General features: G+C 37.5%; 1 protein-coding gene across 2 annotated transcripts in view; it reads left to right on the forward strand.

The window, feature by feature from the left end:
- CLTC (clathrin heavy chain) overlaps positions 1 to 16,376 on the forward strand; it is a 64,229-nt gene extending 47,853 nt beyond the window's left edge. Inside the window, exons 17-33 of one of the 2 annotated variants that reach the window (XM_069602669.1) lie at positions 22 to 256; positions 2,327 to 2,449; positions 3,486 to 3,631; positions 3,859 to 4,042; positions 4,236 to 4,428; positions 4,876 to 5,033; positions 5,238 to 5,402; positions 5,529 to 5,636; positions 5,719 to 5,886; positions 6,026 to 6,175; positions 6,264 to 6,395; positions 6,505 to 6,615; positions 7,573 to 7,743; positions 8,104 to 8,325; positions 9,572 to 9,592; positions 13,226 to 13,301; positions 15,334 to 16,376. In XM_069602669.1, the coding sequence (XP_069458770.1) occupies positions 22 to 256; positions 2,327 to 2,449; positions 3,486 to 3,631; positions 3,859 to 4,042; positions 4,236 to 4,428; positions 4,876 to 5,033; positions 5,238 to 5,402; positions 5,529 to 5,636; positions 5,719 to 5,886; positions 6,026 to 6,175; positions 6,264 to 6,395; positions 6,505 to 6,615; positions 7,573 to 7,743; positions 8,104 to 8,325; positions 9,572 to 9,592; positions 13,226 to 13,301; positions 15,334 to 15,458 (2,488 nt within the window). In that variant the 3' untranslated portion in view covers positions 15,459 to 16,376. The remainder of the gene's footprint in view (positions 1 to 21; positions 257 to 2,326; positions 2,450 to 3,485; positions 3,632 to 3,858; positions 4,043 to 4,235; positions 4,429 to 4,875; positions 5,034 to 5,237; positions 5,403 to 5,528; positions 5,637 to 5,718; positions 5,887 to 6,025; positions 6,176 to 6,263; positions 6,396 to 6,504; positions 6,616 to 7,572; positions 7,744 to 8,103; positions 8,326 to 9,571; positions 9,593 to 13,225; positions 13,302 to 15,333) is intronic. The other variant, XM_069602670.1, reaches the window with a different exon arrangement.
- Positions 16,377 to 20,898: the final 4,522 nt, after the last annotated feature.

Raw genomic sequence — 20,898 nt, forward strand, 5'->3', positions numbered from 1 at the left:
CTTGTTTTATTTTTTTACTAGATTGAAACTGCTTCTGCCTTGGCTGGAGGCCAGAATTCATGAGGGCTGTGAAGAGCCTGCTACTCATAATGCATTAGCCAAAATCTACATAGACAGTAATAACAATCCAGAGCGGTTTCTTCGGGAAAATCCTTACTATGACAGTCGTGTTGTTGGAAAGTATTGTGAGAAGAGAGATCCGCATCTGGCCTGTGTTGCTTATGAGCGTGGCCAGTGTGATCTGGAGCTTATCAATGTGAGTACTGCCAGCTGACATATAGAGAAGACAGCATTTTTAAAACCTGTTACATAATGTTAGACTAGTGAATTTTGAGAGTTTCAGAGTGGTTTTAGGTAATATGGAGCATTTTTAGAAGGTACACGCTTTTTTAAAAAAAAACTGCTGATAATTATGAACTTAAACTGGCCAAAGTAGTTGATTACATTTATATTCACCCATTGACATTTACGCCCTGGTTTTATCACGTATGTTCTCATACACTCATATGTACACATACATGTATATATTTTTTACATATACGTGTATATGTATAGGCACATCTAACCTTTTAACCTTATGAGAATAAGTTGCGTACCTCATGGCTTTATAACCCTTCAGTTTGTATTTCCTAGGAATAAGGGTATTCTCTTTCATGACCACATTATGGATAGCAACCTCAGTCAGTCTGATACTGGTAGAATACTGTTAAAAATCTGTTTCGTTCTGATTTTGTCAATTGACCTGAGAATGTTTTTTAAAAGAAAATTTTCCCTTTAGTCTAGGATTACATACTGCTTGTACGTGTCATATCTTTCATGTCTCTTTTAACCTGAAACACTTCTTCAGCCTTTGTCTTTTAGTGACAGACATAATTGGAAAAATAGTCTTTTTCTCTTTTTTTACTGAAGGTAACATAACATTAGCCATTTGAAAGTGAGTAATTCAGTGGCAGTTAGTACACATACAGTGTTGTGTAACCATTATATCTCTCTTGTTCGGAGTTCTTATTCCAAGTGTTCATCACCACACGAGGAAATCCAGTACTCACTAAGCAGTTGTCCCACATTCCCTACCTCCTTCCAGCCCCTGACAGCCTCCAAACTGCCTTCTGTCTCTGGATTTACCTATTCTGGATATTTATTAGTGAAAAATCGCTTTAAAAAATAGAATGTTCTTCGCTTTGAATTTCTCTTATTGTTCCTCCTGATTAGATTTAGATTGTATGTTTCCATCCAAAGTGCATTACTTAAGTGATGTTTTTCTTATGCTGTAACATGCAAAAGCACCTTATGTCTTTAGTCCTTCATTTTGAGGGTCACTTTTCATCAACTTGTCAGCTTCTCCATTATAGAAATAAATTTCCCCTTATAGATGTGTTTCCCCTTGGAGGTATTAAGTAGTCTGTGAGGAGACAGTTAAGACCATGTGAGTATCCTATTTGTGTGTGTCCCCGCCCCCAATTTTGAATCTATTAATTCTTACTAAGCTATTCTTTATGTGTTGGTTGCAAAATGACAATTTTCCAACTTCATCATTTTCTCCATATTTATCAGTCAACGTGCATATTTTCATGGACTTACGAGTTCTATGGGTTAATGATGCATGTTTTTGATTTTCAAATTATCTCCCTTTTGGCTGATAGAAATCCCATCAGCCTGCCTCTCATGGCTTTGTGTCATGATCTCATTGCTCTTGAGCACATCTTGTTTCCTTGCCCAGCAAGTTATACCAAGCTCATTTTATACCCTCCCCTGCCGTGGATCATTCATTTTTGTGAAGAACTTTTATTTTGTTCAGTGGGGAGTGCTATTAGAAACCCAGATCTAGACTCTACGGTGTATTTCCTTCTAGGGTCTTTGAGTGATCAGAGCTGTATGCATCTGTGAACATACAAATTCATACACGTATGAACATATGTATGCATATACACATGGGAAAATGAACACTGAAAGAAAGCTGTGAAGGTGGACTAGCCTTACCAAATGTTAAAGCACATTACAAAACCTCTATAATTAAAAATTGCATCCTGGTGCATGAATACACAGGCCAGTAGAGTAAAATATAAAGTCCAAATATAGATCTACCATCAGGGTGCTTTTTAAAAGCCTTCAAAAATATAACAACTTTTTTCTGTTGTTTGAATTTTAATAAGAAAAATATTGTTGTGACTTTAAAGATTACATGTAGAAGTAATGGATTTTTTTTTTTTTTGGTATAAAACACTAAATAGGGTGTAATGATAGGATATAACCTTTTAAAATTACAGTCAGTCTGTGGAAAGGTTTTATTGTTTACCTTGAAATTAATCTTTAATTTCTCATTTAGGTCTGCAATGAGAATTCCCTCTTCAAAAGTCTTTCTCGCTATCTGGTACGGCGGAAGGACCCAGAATTGTGGGGTAGTGTGCTGCTGGAAAGCAATCCTTATAGGAGACCCCTCATTGATCAGGTAAAATTTGCAAATGCATTCAAGGCTCATCTTTTTAACTATAAATAAAACCTTTTCCCTCATCATATACCAAATATACTCAAATGGATCATATTTAACTGTGAGAGATGGCAGTAAAAGACAGAAGAAAATAAAGATGATACTAATATATATATATATATATATATATATAAAAATGTTAACAAAAATGAAGTATATCTTCTCCAAGAAAATACGTCCCCAAGGAGAGAATTTAATTACATAAGACTCCCTCAACTCATCATAGCTAAAAGGATACCAGTAAATCAGACATTTAATAAAATTAGTAAGAATTACTGTTAAAAATACTGAGAAGTAATTAAATTGATTGGAAACATTCAAGACAAGGGTAAATCAGCAAAGAATAAAGACTGGTGAATGATCTAGTAGATAAATGTTAAGTAAGTCTCAATAGTAAGCAAAGAAGATGCGAGTTTATAGCTATATAAATAATTGAAAACATTTTTTAAAACCTTAAAAATTGAAGGTTGTTAATAATGGTTCTTAAATTATAAATAGAAGTATGAATATGGAAGAGAGTAAATTGAAGAATATCAGTTTTTCATTCCTCTCCTTGGAAGCATGTCTAAGGAAAATTCCCAAATTGATACAAAGCTTCCTAGAGCAAATACTCATTGCTGCATCTGGGAGCCATGCAAATAGCCATAAACAGAAGCATTACTGAGTGTATAATGCCACATGCATATGGTTGGACTTTATGTGACCATTAAAGTGATAATGAAGAGTGGTTATTAGGAATAATTTTTAATCAGGGAAAAGATAGAAATTATACGAGTAGGCACCCCTACCCCCCACAACAAAAAAATTGGAAATACATGTTACAGATATATGTGGATTTACGTAGAAAGATCTTTGGGTGGTAAATTAAAGGTATTTTATCTCATTCCTTCTTCTCGACCTGTTTCATTTTCTACTGAGAGGCCAGCTTATTCTTATGAGATAATATCATCAAAACCACCTGGACTCTCAGTACTTATTCTTTGTATATCCTCTGCAGGTTGTACAGACAGCCTTGTCTGAAACTCAGGACCCTGAGGAAGTGTCAGTAACTGTCAAGGCCTTTATGACTGCAGACCTTCCTAATGAACTCATTGAACTGCTGGAGAAAATTGTCCTTGATAACTCTGTATTCAGTGAACACAGGTATGCTATGAGAGGGTTTCCTGGCTCTTTATAGTCAGTCTTTAATTATGGCCTGTCAGTTTGGGAAAGGAACAAAGAGACAGATATTAGAGAATGTTGTCTTAATTTTCACTCTTCTAATACCCTCTTGTGACCCTCTCTCCTGAGATGGAATACTTAATAGCTACAGTGTTTGTTATGACTAATGAGCTTTCCAAATATTACATTCAAATTTTTCTTTCTGAAAGGAACCTGCAAAACCTCCTCATCCTCACTGCAATCAAGGCTGACCGTACCCGTGTTATGGAGTACATTAACCGCCTGGATAATTATGATGCCCCAGATATTGCCAACATCGCCATCAGCAATGAGCTCTTTGAAGAAGCATTTGCCATTTTCCGGAAATTTGATGTCAATACCTCAGCAGTGCAGGTAAACCTTCACATTACCCGAGCTGATTTCCTGTGTAACGCCTTCTCTTGGTTCAGTGTATGCATTGTCCTCTGAGAAAGGGCATAATTTATTGCTGTGGTAATAGAAGAGCAATAAAATCCTAACTGTTTAAATGTAATTGCTACATGGTAAGATTCATTGTTCTATAACTGATGAAGAATTGGTTGCCTAGGTCTTGATCGAACATATTGGAAACTTGGATCGGGCATATGAGTTTGCTGAACGCTGCAATGAACCGGCAGTCTGGAGTCAGCTCGCAAAAGCCCAGTTGCAGAAAGGAATGGTGAAAGAAGCCATTGATTCTTACATCAAAGCAGATGATCCTTCATCCTACATGGAAGTTGTTCAGGCCGCCAATACTAGTGGTATGACTTCTCACGTTTATGTGTTTGCCAGAAAATGTGCCTAAGCTAAGCATTAAGTTTTATGTCCATTCTGCGTTGTGTTGGAGCTAGAGACTGTCTGGTGGTTTGCCCTCTTCCTTAGTGCAGATAAAGGGAGGCTGTGTTTTATGAACTTAAAAGCTCTATGGGGAAGTTTAATTTTCTGTTTTGAAGTCTCATTAGATTCTGATCTAGTTCTAATCTGATAACTTTAAGGAGAAGAGGGATTCAGCTCTTCATTTGGTCAGTAATAATACAGAGGCATTAATAGGAGTTTCACTATTTTGATACCTTTCACAGTTTACATTTGTTATTCTCTGTACTGTTTCTTTGAAAAGGAAGTTAATAGCAGTTCTCATTTACTTCAACGAGAAGATAGATGTTGATATGTTAGTGTTTGGATTTATTAATTTGTTTTTCTGTACCTAGGAAACTGGGAAGAGCTGGTGAAGTACTTGCAGATGGCCCGCAAGAAGGCTCGTGAGTCCTATGTGGAGACAGAATTGATTTTTGCACTGGCTAAAACAAACCGCCTAGCAGAGTTGGAAGAGTTCATCAATGGGCCAAATAATGCTCATATCCAGCAAGTGAGTTTCTCATTCAGATTTTTTTTTTAAGAAGTGTAAAAATAGTTGGGTAACTTTACTAGCTTATTAGGATCAACACATGACAACTGAAAGTTTCTAAGGAAATATCTTACTGAGAAAATGTTGTTTCTTCATATTAAATTGAGTCCTAACTTTGGAAAGACTGAGTTTCGGCTTACTGAAAATGGTTTGTATTTTTTTCAGGTTGGTGACCGTTGTTATGATGAAAAAATGTATGATGCTGCTAAGTTGTTGTACAATAATGTTTCCAATTTTGGACGCTTGGCATCCACTCTGGTTCACCTGGGTGAATATCAGGCAGCTGTTGATGGAGCTAGGAAAGCCAACAGTACTCGAACATGGAAAGAGGTAATCTAAATGACAGTTTGATTGATGAATTAAGATGCCATTTAGGAATATTCTTTAAACTGATTAATTGAATTAACCGGCCATGTTACGCTTGAGTTCACATAATTGCAATTTTTTAAATCGTAGGTCTGCTTTGCCTGTGTAGATGGGAAGGAGTTCCGTCTCGCTCAGATGTGTGGGCTTCATATTGTAGTACATGCAGACGAGTTGGAAGAACTTATCAACTACTATCAGGTAACGCATTGAAGTCTTTTATGTTAACCGAGATCTCTGTCACTGATATTCTCATCTTTAATTGCATCTTTCTCCTGTTTAGGATCGTGGGTATTTTGAAGAGCTGATAACCATGTTGGAAGCAGCACTGGGACTTGAGCGAGCTCACATGGGGATGTTCACCGAATTAGCTATTCTGTATTCTAAGTTTAAGCCGCAGAAAATGAGGGAGCACCTGGAGCTGTTCTGGTCCAGAGTGAATATTCCTAAGGTAACTAACCTTTCATTGTAAGGCAACTGTATAGCTAAAACTAATACTTCAGTTTTCATTTAAAAAAAAAAAAATTTTTTTTTTCTATTAACTAGAATTAGAGACCCATATCTAAAGCAATTAAATCTTCCTTGTGCAGGTGCTAAGAGCTGCAGAACAAGCCCATCTGTGGGCAGAATTGGTGTTTTTGTATGACAAATACGAAGAATATGATAATGCCATCATTACCATGATGAATCATCCGACTGATGCATGGAAGGAAGGGCAGTTCAAAGACATCATTACCAAGGTGTGCACCTCTTTAGAAGACAGTCTTTAGAAGGAGGAAGCTCATGAGGAAATAACTCTACCTCATCTATGGATTTTTGCTGTCTTAGGTTGCCAATGTGGAGCTATACTACAGAGCAATACAATTCTACTTAGAATTCAAGCCACTGTTATTAAATGATTTGCTGATGGTGCTGTCTCCACGGTTGGATCATACTCGTGCAGTCAATTATTTCAGCAAGGTAACAATTTTTAAAACCTCAAAAATTCATAGCAAGAAACTAAAGACGTTCCTGGATAACTTTGTCCATTAGCAATGTACTACATTTGTAACATACCCTTCTTTTAAAGGTTAAACAGCTACCACTGGTGAAACCCTATTTGCGTTCAGTTCAGAACCACAACAACAAATCTGTGAATGAATCACTGAACAACCTCTTTATTACAGAAGAAGATTATCAGGTAAAACATTTTGGTTCTTGCACATATTCTCAAAATTCACAAAATTTATTTTTTCCTCAAGATTTACAATTCTCAAAATTGTAAAGTTGGTATGTTTTGCAGTTAAAAAAGCCTATCATCCCTTAGGACTGTAAACAGTAGGTACTTGTATGCCTTGGATCTAAATTTATCAGGTTTTCAGGATTGATAAACATGATGTCTTCTAATTAAATGCCAAGTTTGCAGAGTCCAAGTTAATGCTTTAGAAAAATATTATGGTTACTTCATCTGTAAACATCTATATTGTAGATTGAGTTGAAAAGTTTTTGATCTCTTAAACTAGTGTATAAACCTTATATGGTATTAACTTTTTTATTCACTGTTTCTCTTGCCCAATAGCTTATTCAGTACCTGTCTCTTAGTAAACTTTCCTTTGTGAAGAATTTTGCAGAAATGTAAAAAAGTTAAGGTTAAGCTAAATTGCCTTTTCTTTCTCTTCTTGTCAACATGATTTTCTTTCAGGTGCAGATCCAGTGCTGATCTCTATGACTGAATACCATGTTGAATTGTATCAGGAGTTTCCCTAGGGCATAAAATCTTACCCTCCAAATTACAAATCTTTGCAGTTTCATAACCATTCAAGTTAGTTCTTGATACCAAAAACCTTGGAGAAAATTGTTGCCTAGAAATTTTATAGTGCCTTCAAGGACCTTATTGTTAAACAGTTAGATTGAGCAATGTTGATACTTGTTCATAGTATAACTTTATGGTTTGATTCTTGAATCTAGGCTGTCTTAATTACAATAATGGCTGATTGATCAAGTCTTATTAAACATTCATTATGCAAGATACTGATCACATTACACGCAGTCAGTTATATACAGTAACGGCTCATTGATCAAGAATGATGGAACATAAAATTTAAACTAAAATGAAATACTGGTTTGGCATTACAGTGGCTTTCTTTTATTTTTTAAGGCTCTGAGAACATCGATAGATGCTTATGACAACTTTGACAATATCTCACTTGCTCAGCGTTTGGAAAAGCATGAACTCATTGAGTTCAGAAGAATTGCTGCTTACCTCTTCAAAGGCAATAATCGCTGGAAACAGAGTGTAGAGCTGTGCAAGAAAGATAGCCTGTACAAGGTGAAGAAAGATGGTGGGGTGGGCCTATTAAGCCAAGAACTAGATGATCTGTGTGAGTCCTAAGATGGCATATTAGAAGTGATTATGGTCTATAAAGGTATTAGTTTTTGCAAATATGGGAATTGCCTTTAAGCTCCCAGTTGAGGAGATGATAGTTATGTCACTTCTTAATGTTGGAGGCTGTCATATGCTTCTGTCAGACCTCTCTGTTAAAAAGAGAATGCTTTCCTCTGTCTTCCTTTTCTTTCAGGAAATCCTTAATTTAAATGATATAACTGAGTTTTTTTTCCCCCGTTGCGTTATTTATCAGTTCATCATATTTGAATTTAATGTTTGACTTACTTTCTTTCCTTTAAATAGGATGCAATGCAGTATGCCTCTGAATCTAAAGATACTGAATTGGCTGAAGAGCTCCTACAGTGGTTTTTGCAGGAAGAAAAAAGAGAGTGCTTTGGAGCATGTCTCTTTACTTGTTACGATCTGTTAAGGCCAGATGTTGTCTTGGAAACTGCATGGAGGCACAACATCATGGACTTCGCCATGCCCTATTTCATCCAAGTCATGAAGGAGTACTTGACAAAGGTAATGGCGCCTCTGAGAACTAATCAGCCCGAGGATATGTAGAATCCATGTATAGACTTTGTTTCCAGAGGTTTTCTCTAAATAATTTAGTTGATCATGAAATATTCCTATTCTCCAGTAGTTTTTAATACCTGACAAATGACATTGAATGGAAAGGTAACTCAGACATATCTTGGCAAAATGTTTATACTCAGAATACCACAGAATGTATTTCTGAGCAGCACATAGTATTACGTCCATATTGTATGGGTTTCTGTCTTTGTTTTTTTTAAACATTTGATAGAAACATTTTGTGTTAAAATAATGTCTTCCTCAAATCAATTCTTGTAACTCAGATGACCATTACCTAGTAGTGTAGATTCCCTTCTCTTTGGTTGGTTCTTGACTTTAATACGTATGCCTGTTTCCCATGGGAAAGCTTCAGCTGTATTCTTAATGTCCTGTTAATCTTCTGAATATTTTGATAGTTTAACCCCTTATTAAAAAATATTGCAGGAGGTTAACAATTAATGACACATTTCCTAAAAGTGCGTTAAACAAGCTGGGGGTATAATCATCTTATAAGATTAACTTATTCTTCTTAGTATTTGTTTTTGATGTTAGGATGTTTTTACCCTGTCCTGCTGTGGAGCATTTTAAAATGGTCCTAAAGGATCCATTTTGTCAAAGCAAAACATGCTTATTAAAGTCAGTTTTGCGTCTGGTCTTTTCAGCATGTCTGAGTTAAAGGCGTGTGTCAGGGTGGGAGGTGCACTACTAACAACCCCCAGTGTGGCTGAGCATTTCCTTGGGCTGCCATCCAATTAGATATCATTGTGTTAAGTTACAGTTTTTTTGAGAATTAACATTTTTCTGTGTAGAAACTGCTTAAATCCAGTGTAAGAGGAAAAAGAAAGTTGTCTTACCTTAGCCACAGATGAGAATAGCTTCTTTTCTTATGCATAATGCCAACTTGTGAGACCTGGCTCTAAGCTGCTGTTAACTGAAGTGCTGTAAATTTTACTAGCGATTAAGCTGCTTTCTTTCACACTTGACTCTAGCATAAATTCTTCTGCAAATAAACTCTGAAGTTAAAAAAAAAAAATTCTGAGTTTTGCTTCCAGTATGCCCTTTATTTTCACTTCTCTCATACCTTTTTTAGTGGTTAGATGTTTCTCCCCTAAACCTTTGTTGCTGATTCTACCTTTTTATGCTCAATATGGAATTTGATTTTTTTCTAAGCTGCACCTTCTGAATTCCTTTGCAGGTTGATGCAATAAAGGAAAAGGTGAAAGTTGATTCTTTTCCATCTTTAAGTCTGGAGGACTAAGTCTAAGGAATTTGCATGATTTTTTTTCCTTCCTTTTCTACACTGCTGCTTCTGCTTTTTCCCCCAATAAATTTTCACTAAAGCCTCTGCAAGTCCCTTAAAATATAACTATAATAGAGCTCTAGGACATTAGTAGATGTTTGCTACTAATCGGCTAATAGGCTTTAGGAAGGGCAGGAGGCTAATCAGTAGTTGGTTCACAGTCTCTCTTAAATATATTATTAAAAACTGAGCATGTTGAGTTTCCATATTAATTCCAAAGTTCCAGGAGATTTCTCTTCCCTGTCAGGGTATCTGGACCATAATAGGATTTATCAATATTCTAAGTAAAATTAAACAGCCTCTGGTATTATTTTGTGAGTGTGCCTGACAGTTGTTGAATTTAAATATGTATATATATGCCCTAAAAGGCTTTTTGGGGTTTTTTGTTTTTGGGTTTTTTTTTTTTTTTGGTATTGAAGGACTGTGATCCAGTTTCTGATCTCTTGATTCTTACTAATTTTTTGCTGAAAGTAGATACAAGAGATACTAGCTGCTTCCGAAGAGACTTTCCTCATGTTTCTCCAGGTGTCCAGTTCTTATGGTGCTAGTTCATTTTCAAGAGAAATCAAAACTTTTACAATCATCAGATTAGCTTGCTATAACTGTTGCTAAGCAACTGGATTATTTCTGTAAAATATGGAACCATATTAACTTCTGCTTTCTATAATAAGGTACATCTCTGAAGCTACAAATTTGCTGTTACTCATCCCTTTGGCTTGTCCAAAGTCAAATTTAGGCACCTTTTGGTTGCTGCTTCCTTCATTGGCTTGTCTCCATCCCCGTATAAATGAAACAAACTTACAAACTTGTGTCTGGTATCAAATTATGGTGAGAAAAGGGTGGGAAGATAAAGGACAGTTAAAACAATTTAAAATAATTTGGAGGGGGGAACAGTGCCTTGGAATTACATTGAACCAAACTGGAGTCACCATTGGAACTTAGGGCAAACCTGAGTAAAATGCATTGTGTGTGAGGCCCTTCAGCAGCTAGTAAGCAAGGCAGTTAGAAAGCGTGTGTGTGAAAAATAGGTAATTGAACTGCAGTGTTATGCGTTGTTTTAAATCAAGCATGTACAACAGTCATTGCAATTACATCATACTACTTTTGAAACTCTTAAAGCATTGCTGTGGGCTGTGTGTGTTTCTTGAGAGCCTGTATAGCAACAGTCATCTTCAGATCTCACTTCTTGCTTCAGTACTTTTGCCTTTTTTTCATGCACACATACACCAAAATAACTGACTGCATGTTAACTTTTCCTCTGCAGCGTATTGCAGTCTCTGTGGAAAAGCCTTTTACATTATCATGAATATTCAATAGTACAGATGGAACTGAACTCAGTGACATGCTTACCTGTAATTTTTCTTTTTTAATCCAAGGATCAGAAACTTTTGTTACAGCTCTTAACAAAAGCTTGTGTTCATAAAAGCCTTCTCTGCTTTTCTGTTTGGAGGAGTCCAAATTGGGTCATTGGAAACAATAATTGGATATTGCTGAGCCAGAGGCTGTCCCATTAAATAGAAAAATCAATTTTTGCTTAGCATGATGCTCCTCCTTCACAGTTGTTACTTTTTGTTTTGTCTCTTTGCCCAACCTGCCTATGTCTGTGCCTGGGCATTATGACATTGCTAGCTCTTCTAAATCTTTAACAGACTTCTGTCTTCAACATCCGACTCAGACATTAACTTTTAAACACATGTTCACTTTAGAATCTTTTCCTTGAAAGTCTGGCAATGTGTTATTCAGTGGGTTTTTTTGTTTGATTTTTCTTCTTAGACGTTATTAATGTACACTCATCCATGTACTTTTTAAAAATAACTTCTTTAGCTCACTCTTGGATACTTAGCAAAACCCCATCTGACTGTCCTTGGTGGCACAGATTGTACTTTAGATTAGAGAGCTGTAGTGATTTTTGTTTCTAAGTTTGGGTGCCAAACAGTGAGTGTTTCTTGTGGTACTTATACTCCATAGTAGTCTTTAATTTGATAGTGGGGTAATTTTAACACATGAGCCCTTAGGTTATAAAATTTAAAAAATGAAATACTCAAGCAAACTAATAACCCATCTTCCCAGGGTAGAAAAACCACATTTTGTGTGAAGGTGTCTGAGTCTGACTCTTACCACTTTTCTCACATTTTGCTCCCTGACAAATTAGGGTAAATTAGACCCACATTTAAGATACTCACTATAAAACAATTAAAATACATGTAACATACTGTCCTAACCTTAATGGCCTGTGTAGGATTGAAACACTGTTTTTAAAATAGTTGCAAATAGAAACTAGGTTTTGCTTTAACCTTTCTGGGACCAAGTCTTTAAAGCCTTTTCACTGAAGTCCTGCATGTCTTTTTTTTGTGAGTGATTTTTCACTATTCGCCTTTTTGAAGGACATGGAATGAACACTCATAAAAAAGTTCTGCACTCTGCCTCCCCATCTCAGCACCCCTAGGACTTTGAAACCCTCTAGTAACAGATAACACTGAGACTTGAAATTTAGTTTACATCAAGTGTAATGCTATACTAACGACAAGACTCTATAGTCTACAAGACAGATACAGCGCAGTTTAAAGGCAAGTGGAAGTGGTATGGGGGAGATTCCCTGGTCTGTGTCCTGCTGCCATCCTCCCTAGTCCTTCACAGAATTCCAGATTCCAAGTCATGCTGATGCTAGAAGGAGCTTCGTAGATTTTCCCATTCAGTTGACTCACCATATAGACAAGGAGATTTGAGGGTCAGTGCAGTGGTTTGCCAAGGTGACACAACTAGTTAGGGAAGGATCTATGTATTCCAGCTCTTTTCTTTCACTAATATGTTTGGACTCCTCTAGAGTAGTATTTCTGTCTGATACTATCCACTTTTATTTAGAATAGCTAGTGTATAACAGTCATTTACTTCTTGGGCTTAATTAAAAGGTAAACATTTCTTTCTCTAAGAAGTTGGGGAAAAATCAGGCATTCCTTGGTTACCTAGAAAACAGAGCATTAACACATGCAGCCTGTCTTTATATAAAAAAGATTAAATATGGAGCCACTTGAATCTTAAACTTCAGCCTGCACATAATCAATATTGACAGAAGTTGTGCACAGTTGGCAAAAAAGATAGTTGGTTCTGCAGACATACTTACCTAGTCACAAGACTTGTTTCACTTTTTTGAATACCGTTTCCTTTGGGGAAGGAAGTCTTGTCCAGTCATGAGTTCATCATTGTTATCTTTAGTAGGGCTAAACCTTCATCAGAGAAAGTGGTTCCTTCTGGTTATCTCCCTCCCTCAGGCTGGCTGCATCCTAGCATGCCCAGTTTTAGCCTGGCGTGAGCTTTTATGGCATTTATAAATCCCTCCTTCCTGAGGGTTTATAATGACAGTGCTAAAAATCACCTTGACTGAAGTATGAACATTGCCATTGAATTTGAAGGGGCCTGAGAATGTTCTTTCTACTCTAGTCTGTTTTATTTTGACAAAATTTAACATACTAAGGCTTTTCCACTTTCTGCCATAAATCTAGGTCTGTAATACTTTTGAGGTTCTAATTACCATTACTTGTTTTTCTCTAGGTGGATAAATTAGATGCTTCAGAATCGCTGAGAAAAGAGGAAGAACAAGCCACAGAGACACAACCTATTGTTTATGGTAATCTCTTTCTCTGCTTAACCTCAGAAATAGAGTAGACAAGCAGTTCATTCCACAGTGCCGAAGGCTCCGTAAGCTAAGACACGAGCCAAACAGCCTTAGAGCAGGCACTGACCTTCTTCACTAAGATGATTTTAAACGCAAAAAAACCTCAGAAAACAGTTTGTTGAGATCAGAACCTGACTTATCTATGGCCTGATCATGAGTTACTGACAAAGAATTATTGGTGAATTAAATTTTCAAAAGTGGAGAAGGTGAGAGAACATGCCATAGTCATCTTAAGTATGCCTTACAGAAGTAGTGCATCTCTTTAAATTCTGACTGAGACAGATGACTGAGTAGCTTCCATTTGAAGATTTTCCAGAGAGGATTTTTAGACTCTGAATATTTAAGGCAATTTAACGTTTTCTTACTTGTGCCTTTCTGAAATCCTTCCCCTTTCCATTTCTTTCCCGGAGAACAGAGTGATTTGAGCAGTGAAATTGAAGGGTGTAGGTTACAGCACTTTAACCAGGTGGTGTTGGGAGGAAGGTATACAATTACAACTATTGTATTTCAACCTGTTAAAGGAAATGATAGTAAACAAATCTATTGTGGCATTATTTCCATTTTTTACTTTACATAAAAAGGACTTTGGGAATTTAGAGGACAGGGTAGTTTTGATAAAGTTGGAGAACATAAAGTAGATTCTTAGAGATGGGAACAAGATGTTTGACATATTTGTGATAAGAAGGTAGAAACAGAGTGGGTGTAATAATTGGGGGAAGCTACTGAATTTGGCTTCTCTTCAGGGTGTTTAAATGGATAGTCCTTGTAAGCAGTTGACAATGGGGTTGAGCCAAAGACAGCTGTTGACAGTGCCACCTTCTTACCCTTCCACCCCCCGTACCACACACCCACATACCCGCACACACCCCAGTCCTGGGTAGCTGGCTATGGAGAAGCATGATGTTTAGAAAGAACTAGTCTGGCACTTTGTCAGGCAGCCGCCTCCTGCCCCCCATTGCCTTGAAGTTCTCTGCTCTTTATCAGAGATTTGCACACTCATCAGGTTTTTCTGTATTGTTCCTGTTTTCTCACGATTCCATTGTGATATGAAGAAACTGAGAAGCTTCATGAAAAAACAACATGCTTACGTTGTTCAGAAAAAAAAAGTGGGGTTGAAATTTCAAGGTAGATTTCAATATCAAAGTTAGAAGTAGTTTTTTAACAAACTGCTGGTTGCTAGAGTTCATTCACTGAAAACAGTTTGGGTTTTTATTCACCGAAGGAGAGCCATTAGGTCACTTGTGGGAGAAATACTACTCTGGATTTACATTAGAGAGGGAGATTAAGAGTACTTCTTTTGCAGGAGGTAGGGAGAGGTGTTAGGTATGTTCTTCTATTTAGCCAGTTTCTCTACAGGTCGGTTCCTCTGTACAGTAACTATTTAAACTTCATGAGAGTGTTAGCTAAGTATTTGAAAGAGGTTAATGTATTTCACACCTAATGCATATTTGAATATGTCTTAACTTGTTCTTTTTGGTACTGGATGCTTGGTTTTGTTACCATTTAGACACATCTAAATCAAGAATTTAAACCTTAACTTTAAAAGTTCAGTTGTGTTAAAATGTATCTTAAAAAGTTGTTTTCCAAAAAAAAAAAAGTTGTTTTCCTGGGCTAATTATATTGTCACCAGATACAATGTGCAAACGCCATGTGGTGGTGATAGGCTTACTGCTGACTGTGCTGCCTAAGCGTGTTGAGCGCGCATGTGCATATTGCTTTAAATGACATGAAGTAACATCATTACTTATACAGTTCTGGCCCTTGGCCCTGCATGTTTTTTGTTGGCTTTTTAGGCAGGACCCTTCCTAGGGTGACTGCCATGCTGAAATTGAGACAGTCAGTCAGAAGTGGCCCCCTCCCCCCCCAATTCCTTCCAAGTTGCAATTTTGCTGCTGCAGTCGGGGTCGGGGGTGTGGCCGTCCTGCGGTGCTAACCGTCTCTCCCGCCTCCTCGCCCCCGCCCTGCCCTCTCTTCTCTTCTGTAGGTCAGCCCCAGCTGATGCTGACAGCAGGACCGAGCGTTGCAGTCCCTCCCCAGGCGCCTTTTGGCTATGGTTACACTGCACCAGCCTACGGGCAACCGCAGCCCGGCTTTGGGTACAGCATGTGAGACGGAAAGCTGATCCTGTAGTCACCTATTTTCGTACCGAAACATCGTCTCTACCCACTTCTCAGTTTATAACAGGGGAAACAGGCACATGTTCTTGTAACCTTTATTTCATGAAGGACTACTTTTTGTTTCTAACTATAAACTCGGATCACCTATGTTTAAAGCTTATTTCACATTCCGCATCATTTTAGAATTTATTTTCAAAGGGGAATAGTTTCAATGTTTTATTCACTTGGGCTTTTCTTCTTCTCCCCTCATTCTTTGAAGAACTGCTTAATACTCAATCTATTGTGGAGAACCTGATTTGCACTCTGTAGTGTTTAAAGGAAAAAAAAAAACCTCTAATATTGAATCTCTTAAATTTAGTGTATGTAAACAGCTTACAGTATGTATTGTCTAAATGCATTTAAATCTCTTTTATTCAAAGAAAAGCTAAAGCAAAAATACTGATATATGACCATGCAAGACTGTCAATGCCAACAAAGACAACACTAATGAGCATATCCTCCGTGGGATCGCAGTGCTCTCCAAATTGTTTGAAAAATGCATTACAGACAACTTGCCTGACTTTTAAATGAGCATAAAAGGCCCTCTAACCTATGCAGGTTTCCTCATTACGCATATAGAAAATGCTAGTGTGTTCTGCTCACTTCATATGTAACAGGTGCCCTTACGTTGTGCTGTATCCTGTGCTTTTTCTGTGGGACCATTCCATTCAGGAACAAGGAGCACCATGATTCCAATCTGTGTGTATTTACTAACCCTTCCCTGCGGTTTGTGTATGTTGGATATTGTGGTGTTTTAGATCACTGAGTGTACAGAAGAAAGACTTCAAACAAAATATTGCTGTTCTTCAGTTTTGTTTGTGGAATTTGAAATTACTCAAATTTAAAATAAATTACTGGACTGTGGAAATAACATGGAGAATGGCAGTTTTACTTAAATCTCTCTTAAACCACAAGAACCATTTCATACTGGATACTCAGGTGGTACAGGGAGAAGGGGGCTACGGGCTGGGACATGGGAAAGCACCGCATCACGCTGTGTGTGTTTCAGTAGTTCGTGAGGTCCATGCAGAGGTCAGAAAAACCCATCAGTGCTGACGGGGGCTACCTCCATCATTTTAACCAGGCAGCACTTCAGCTGTTTATCTGAGCATTTCATTCAGATGAAGAGATCATGGATGTTAAATTATATTAACTTGAAATAAGAGTGTATAAGCACATAGTCAAACATGCTGTTCTTCACCATGAATTGTAAAGGCCTTCAAATTATGAATATTTTAAGTTGATTTTTTTTAAACCAGTGTTTGAATTCAAGTTTTTTTGCATATGATTGAATATTACTCTAAGTTCATTTCACAGTTAATTCTCAGTAGAGCTAGAGAGCCCCCACCTAGCTTTGTATTGCTGTAAAGTTGAGTCATTGACCATAAACTCCACAGAAGTGCTTTTTTAAAACTTAGAACTCCTGTCTTCTTCTCCCCACCACCTATATTCCTATAGGAAATTGCGGTATTAGTTGGAAAAATCCCTTTTCATTTTTTGGTTTGTCTTAGGGACCATCTTGCTGCTCAGGTCCTGGGCATACTGGTGTTTCTCCTGGGTCTCTGCTCTCTTTCTTCATGTTTATCAACATCAAGAGGGAGAATAGTAATGGTCCCAGGGGACTCCTCCTCACAATCAAGATTTGTTCTCCTAGACATACTTTGAATCACCAGAATGATTTTTCTCTTTTCCCTTCCCTAATAGAAGCAAGTTAAAATTCTTCAGTAAAGGTTTTCTTACAGCACAGTTAAGAATCTTTTTTAAAGAAACATAATTTTAACCTGGTGCTATGTCTGTGATACTGAGTTGCCACTTAAACCATCCATAACGGGCTATAGTAGAAAGAGAAACTGCAGCAGTGTATTACTTAGGCTTAAATTGAGAGTAAGCTGAACTTCTGAGCTTGTTCCCTCACATGTATGTTAACACCATGAATACTTTGCAGGATTATTTGGAGACGTGTTTAAATCACAAAACAGGTAGCTCAATACTGGGCAGTAATGGGAAAGAGGTTAATAGGAAACTTTCAAGGTAAACATGTTTTCAGTGATCCTCCTCAGAATCCAAATGTAGACATTATACAGAAAAAAGGTGGTAATTGTTGGCAGTCATTTCAACACAGACATTGGTACGATAGCAAGAGGTTGGCCTCCATGTAAGGCTGCTTTAAATTTCTGTAAGTTGATTTAGTCGTGCAGATATCTCACTGTAGTGGTTCTCAAACTTAGGATCTGTCTATACTCAAAATCATGCAAGTTTTTTTTTGAAGATGTAAAGCTATTTTTATTCATAGATGACCTAATCTTGTATGAAGAAAATCCTAAGCATTGTTTTTATAAAAATAACTCTTTAAAAAGCTTGTTTAGCAAGGTCTCAAAATTACAAGAGCAATAAAAACAATATGAAATTTTGCAAAACAAGAATCAAAGAGTATTAACTAGTGATAAATTTAACAAAAGGTAACTACAAAATCATGCTGAAAGAAACTGAAAATTAAAACAAATGGAGAGAGAAAATACATTCATGATTCAGAACTTGTAAGATGCCAATTTTCACCAAAAATACCTACAAAGTTGATGTAATTACTGTCAGTATTAATAGAAGGCTCCCCCACCATAAATTCACATAAATACGAATGTTAAAAAACCTAGAATAACCAGCTTGATTTTGAAAAAGAATAGATTTTAAACTCCCTATTTAAAAGTTTACTATAAAGTAACCATATTCAAATTATTAACGATCCCAAAAAGCACTAGTTTATTGGGATTGTATCTATTCCTACTTTACTATTATTAATAGTTAAAACAACTTTTTAAAACTGTTAACCCATTTAAATGACAGTAATAAGCGTTGCTTGTTAACGTAAGCAATAATAACATGAGCATATTTCCCCAAACAAAAGTCAAGCTAGAAGGAATGGCATTGTACTGTTTTTTACAAGTCTCTAAAGTTCGTCTGAGTAGAGACTCTTCTGTATTCAAAAACTTGGCTTCATACAGCAATTTCGTTAGGAAAGGGAGAGAGTATTTTTTGGCCACATCGCATGTGGGATGTTAGTGCCTTGACCAGGGATTGAACCTGTGTCTCCTGCACTGGAACATGGATTTAATAACCTTTCCAGACACTTGTGATTAGTTGAAATGTGGACTCTGAAACCATGAAAATGAATCGTGTAGTTTATATCTGCTGAAAATCTAGATCTGGATAACTAGATTCTGTCCGTTGTTGCAAGTAAAAATGACAAAAGCAGCTAGTTCAGCTCAGGACTCAGCCACACAAGTCTTTTTTTTTCCTTAAGATAACAGTTATACTTCAGTGTGCACCAGAAGTGTTTGATGTTACAAAGAATATTAAGACAAACAGTAAACGGTCAAATTTAATAATTTTTTTTACTGCTTCATCAAGGACATTAAACTTTTTAAAGTAAATGTAGGGCAGTGAAAACTATAATGACTCCTTGTACAGATAGGTGCCCCTGTCTTGATTTGTGAAAGGTGCCAGCAGTATCACCACCGTTTCTTTTTTATCATCACTGCAAATGTCAAAACAATGGGAAAGAGTATCAGGAAAATTGTTTTGACCCTTTGCAGGTGTCTTTAGAGAACCCAGGGTTCTCTGCTTTGCGAACCATGAAATAAAATTACGAACCTTACAAAATAAATAGCAAAGTACGGGTGAGCTAGAAAACATATGTTTCCATAGCTACCAGTGTGCGTATACTATTCATCCTAGTAGATATGCCATGATTGACCTCAATTACGTTGTCAGCCAGGGCAGATGGTCCTGTTGGGATGCACTGTCTGAACCTGGAACCATCATTCTCCGAGGCAAGCCTCAGAAATTACCTGAAGTGGAATCATACATTTAGGGCTGAGATCTCTTCAGCTCAGCTACATGCTGTTGCATCACTTTGGAAACCAGGATAAACATTCTGTTTAGAAACAGTCGCTACTGTGGCATCATTCACAGCTGCAGTTTCTTCTGTGCTGTCAGATACCAGCGTAAAAGAAGACTGACCTCTAAGCCTGGCTGCGGTAGCCTTTAGTGTTCTGCCCAGACGCCACTGACGCCTTGCAGTTGTGCTACATTGCTGCTTATGTTGAAGTTAACAACTAACTAATGCTAATTGTTGACGTTAACCATGGTGAGTTGCAATCAAAATTTGGCCTGTTACCAAAATTCTCCCTGACATCGAAGTTCTTAGGAATATACTGAATTTAGAAATACTGTCAGAATCCCTCCAAAGAGAGCTTTCAAGACAAATGGCTTTTTGCAAAAAAGGAGATAGATAGAGGAAGCTATGTGGCTCTTGGGAGCTGGGAACCATCATATTCTGGGCAGCTGGTAATTATTTGGATTATGTCATGCTGAATGTATAAAGATCAAAAGGGAGATAAGGTGCCCTTAAATAGCTGAATTGTCCAGTTCCTGAAGTTCTAGGTAAAGAAAGTACTGGGATGTTACAATGATAAGTAACAGTCACTTCACAATTACCATCATTTCTATGTGGGCCCATAACCACCTTCAAGGTCCACACAAGTCGCTTCACAAGTTTCACTGCCTTCATTGTTAGGAAAGGGGTGAACTGAAGAGATGTAGAACCACTGCTGAGAAATTTTAGCCAGCGTGGCTGAGGGAATAAATGTGAAGCACGGCACAGGTGGGTTAGGTCAGTGCTGTAAAAACTCAACTGTGAGAAAAATCCACAAGGTTAGCTTTTAAACTCATTGTGGGTGGCTATACCATTCTCTCTCGATAAAATATTCAAAAACAAAAGGAGAAAAGAAAAAAAAGGAGAAACAAACTGCAGTTTACATCTAAATTGGGAATGCCCTAGAACCCCTGATCATCCAAGGAGGACAGCAACATAGTCTTGGAAGAGCTGCTGCTAAGTTGCTTCAGTCATGTCTGACTCTGTGCGACCCCATAGTCGGCAGCCCACCAGGCTCCCCCGTCCCTGGGATTCTCCAGGCAAGAACACGAGTGGGTTGCCATTTCCTTCTCCAGTGCATGAAAGTGAAAAGTGAAAGTGAAGTCGCTCAGTCCTGTCCGACTCTTGGAGACCCCATGGACTGCAGCCCACCAGGCTCCTCCATCCATGGGATTTTCCAGGCAAGGGTACTGGAGTGGGTGCCATTGCTTTCTCCAGAAGAGCTAGTAACACACAACGGGGCCTAATCACGCATAGGAAATGCTGTTTCCCACCTCTAGTCCAATTTTATTGTGAACTGTGCCTCTCATCTTAAACATTTCTTGTTTCAGCACTCCTCACTTGAATCACCAGGACTATTAACCAAACTTTTTTTTTTTTTTTAGCCCAAGATAACTCTCTAACCAGGCCAAGTACATGACAGAAGAACACGTGAATGGAATTTCATCTCAAGAATCTTAGC

This window comes from Ovis canadensis, chromosome 11, assembly GCF_042477335.2.
Source record: "Ovis canadensis isolate MfBH-ARS-UI-01 breed Bighorn chromosome 11, ARS-UI_OviCan_v2, whole genome shotgun sequence".
NCBI lineage: Eukaryota > Metazoa > Chordata > Mammalia > Artiodactyla > Bovidae > Ovis > Ovis canadensis.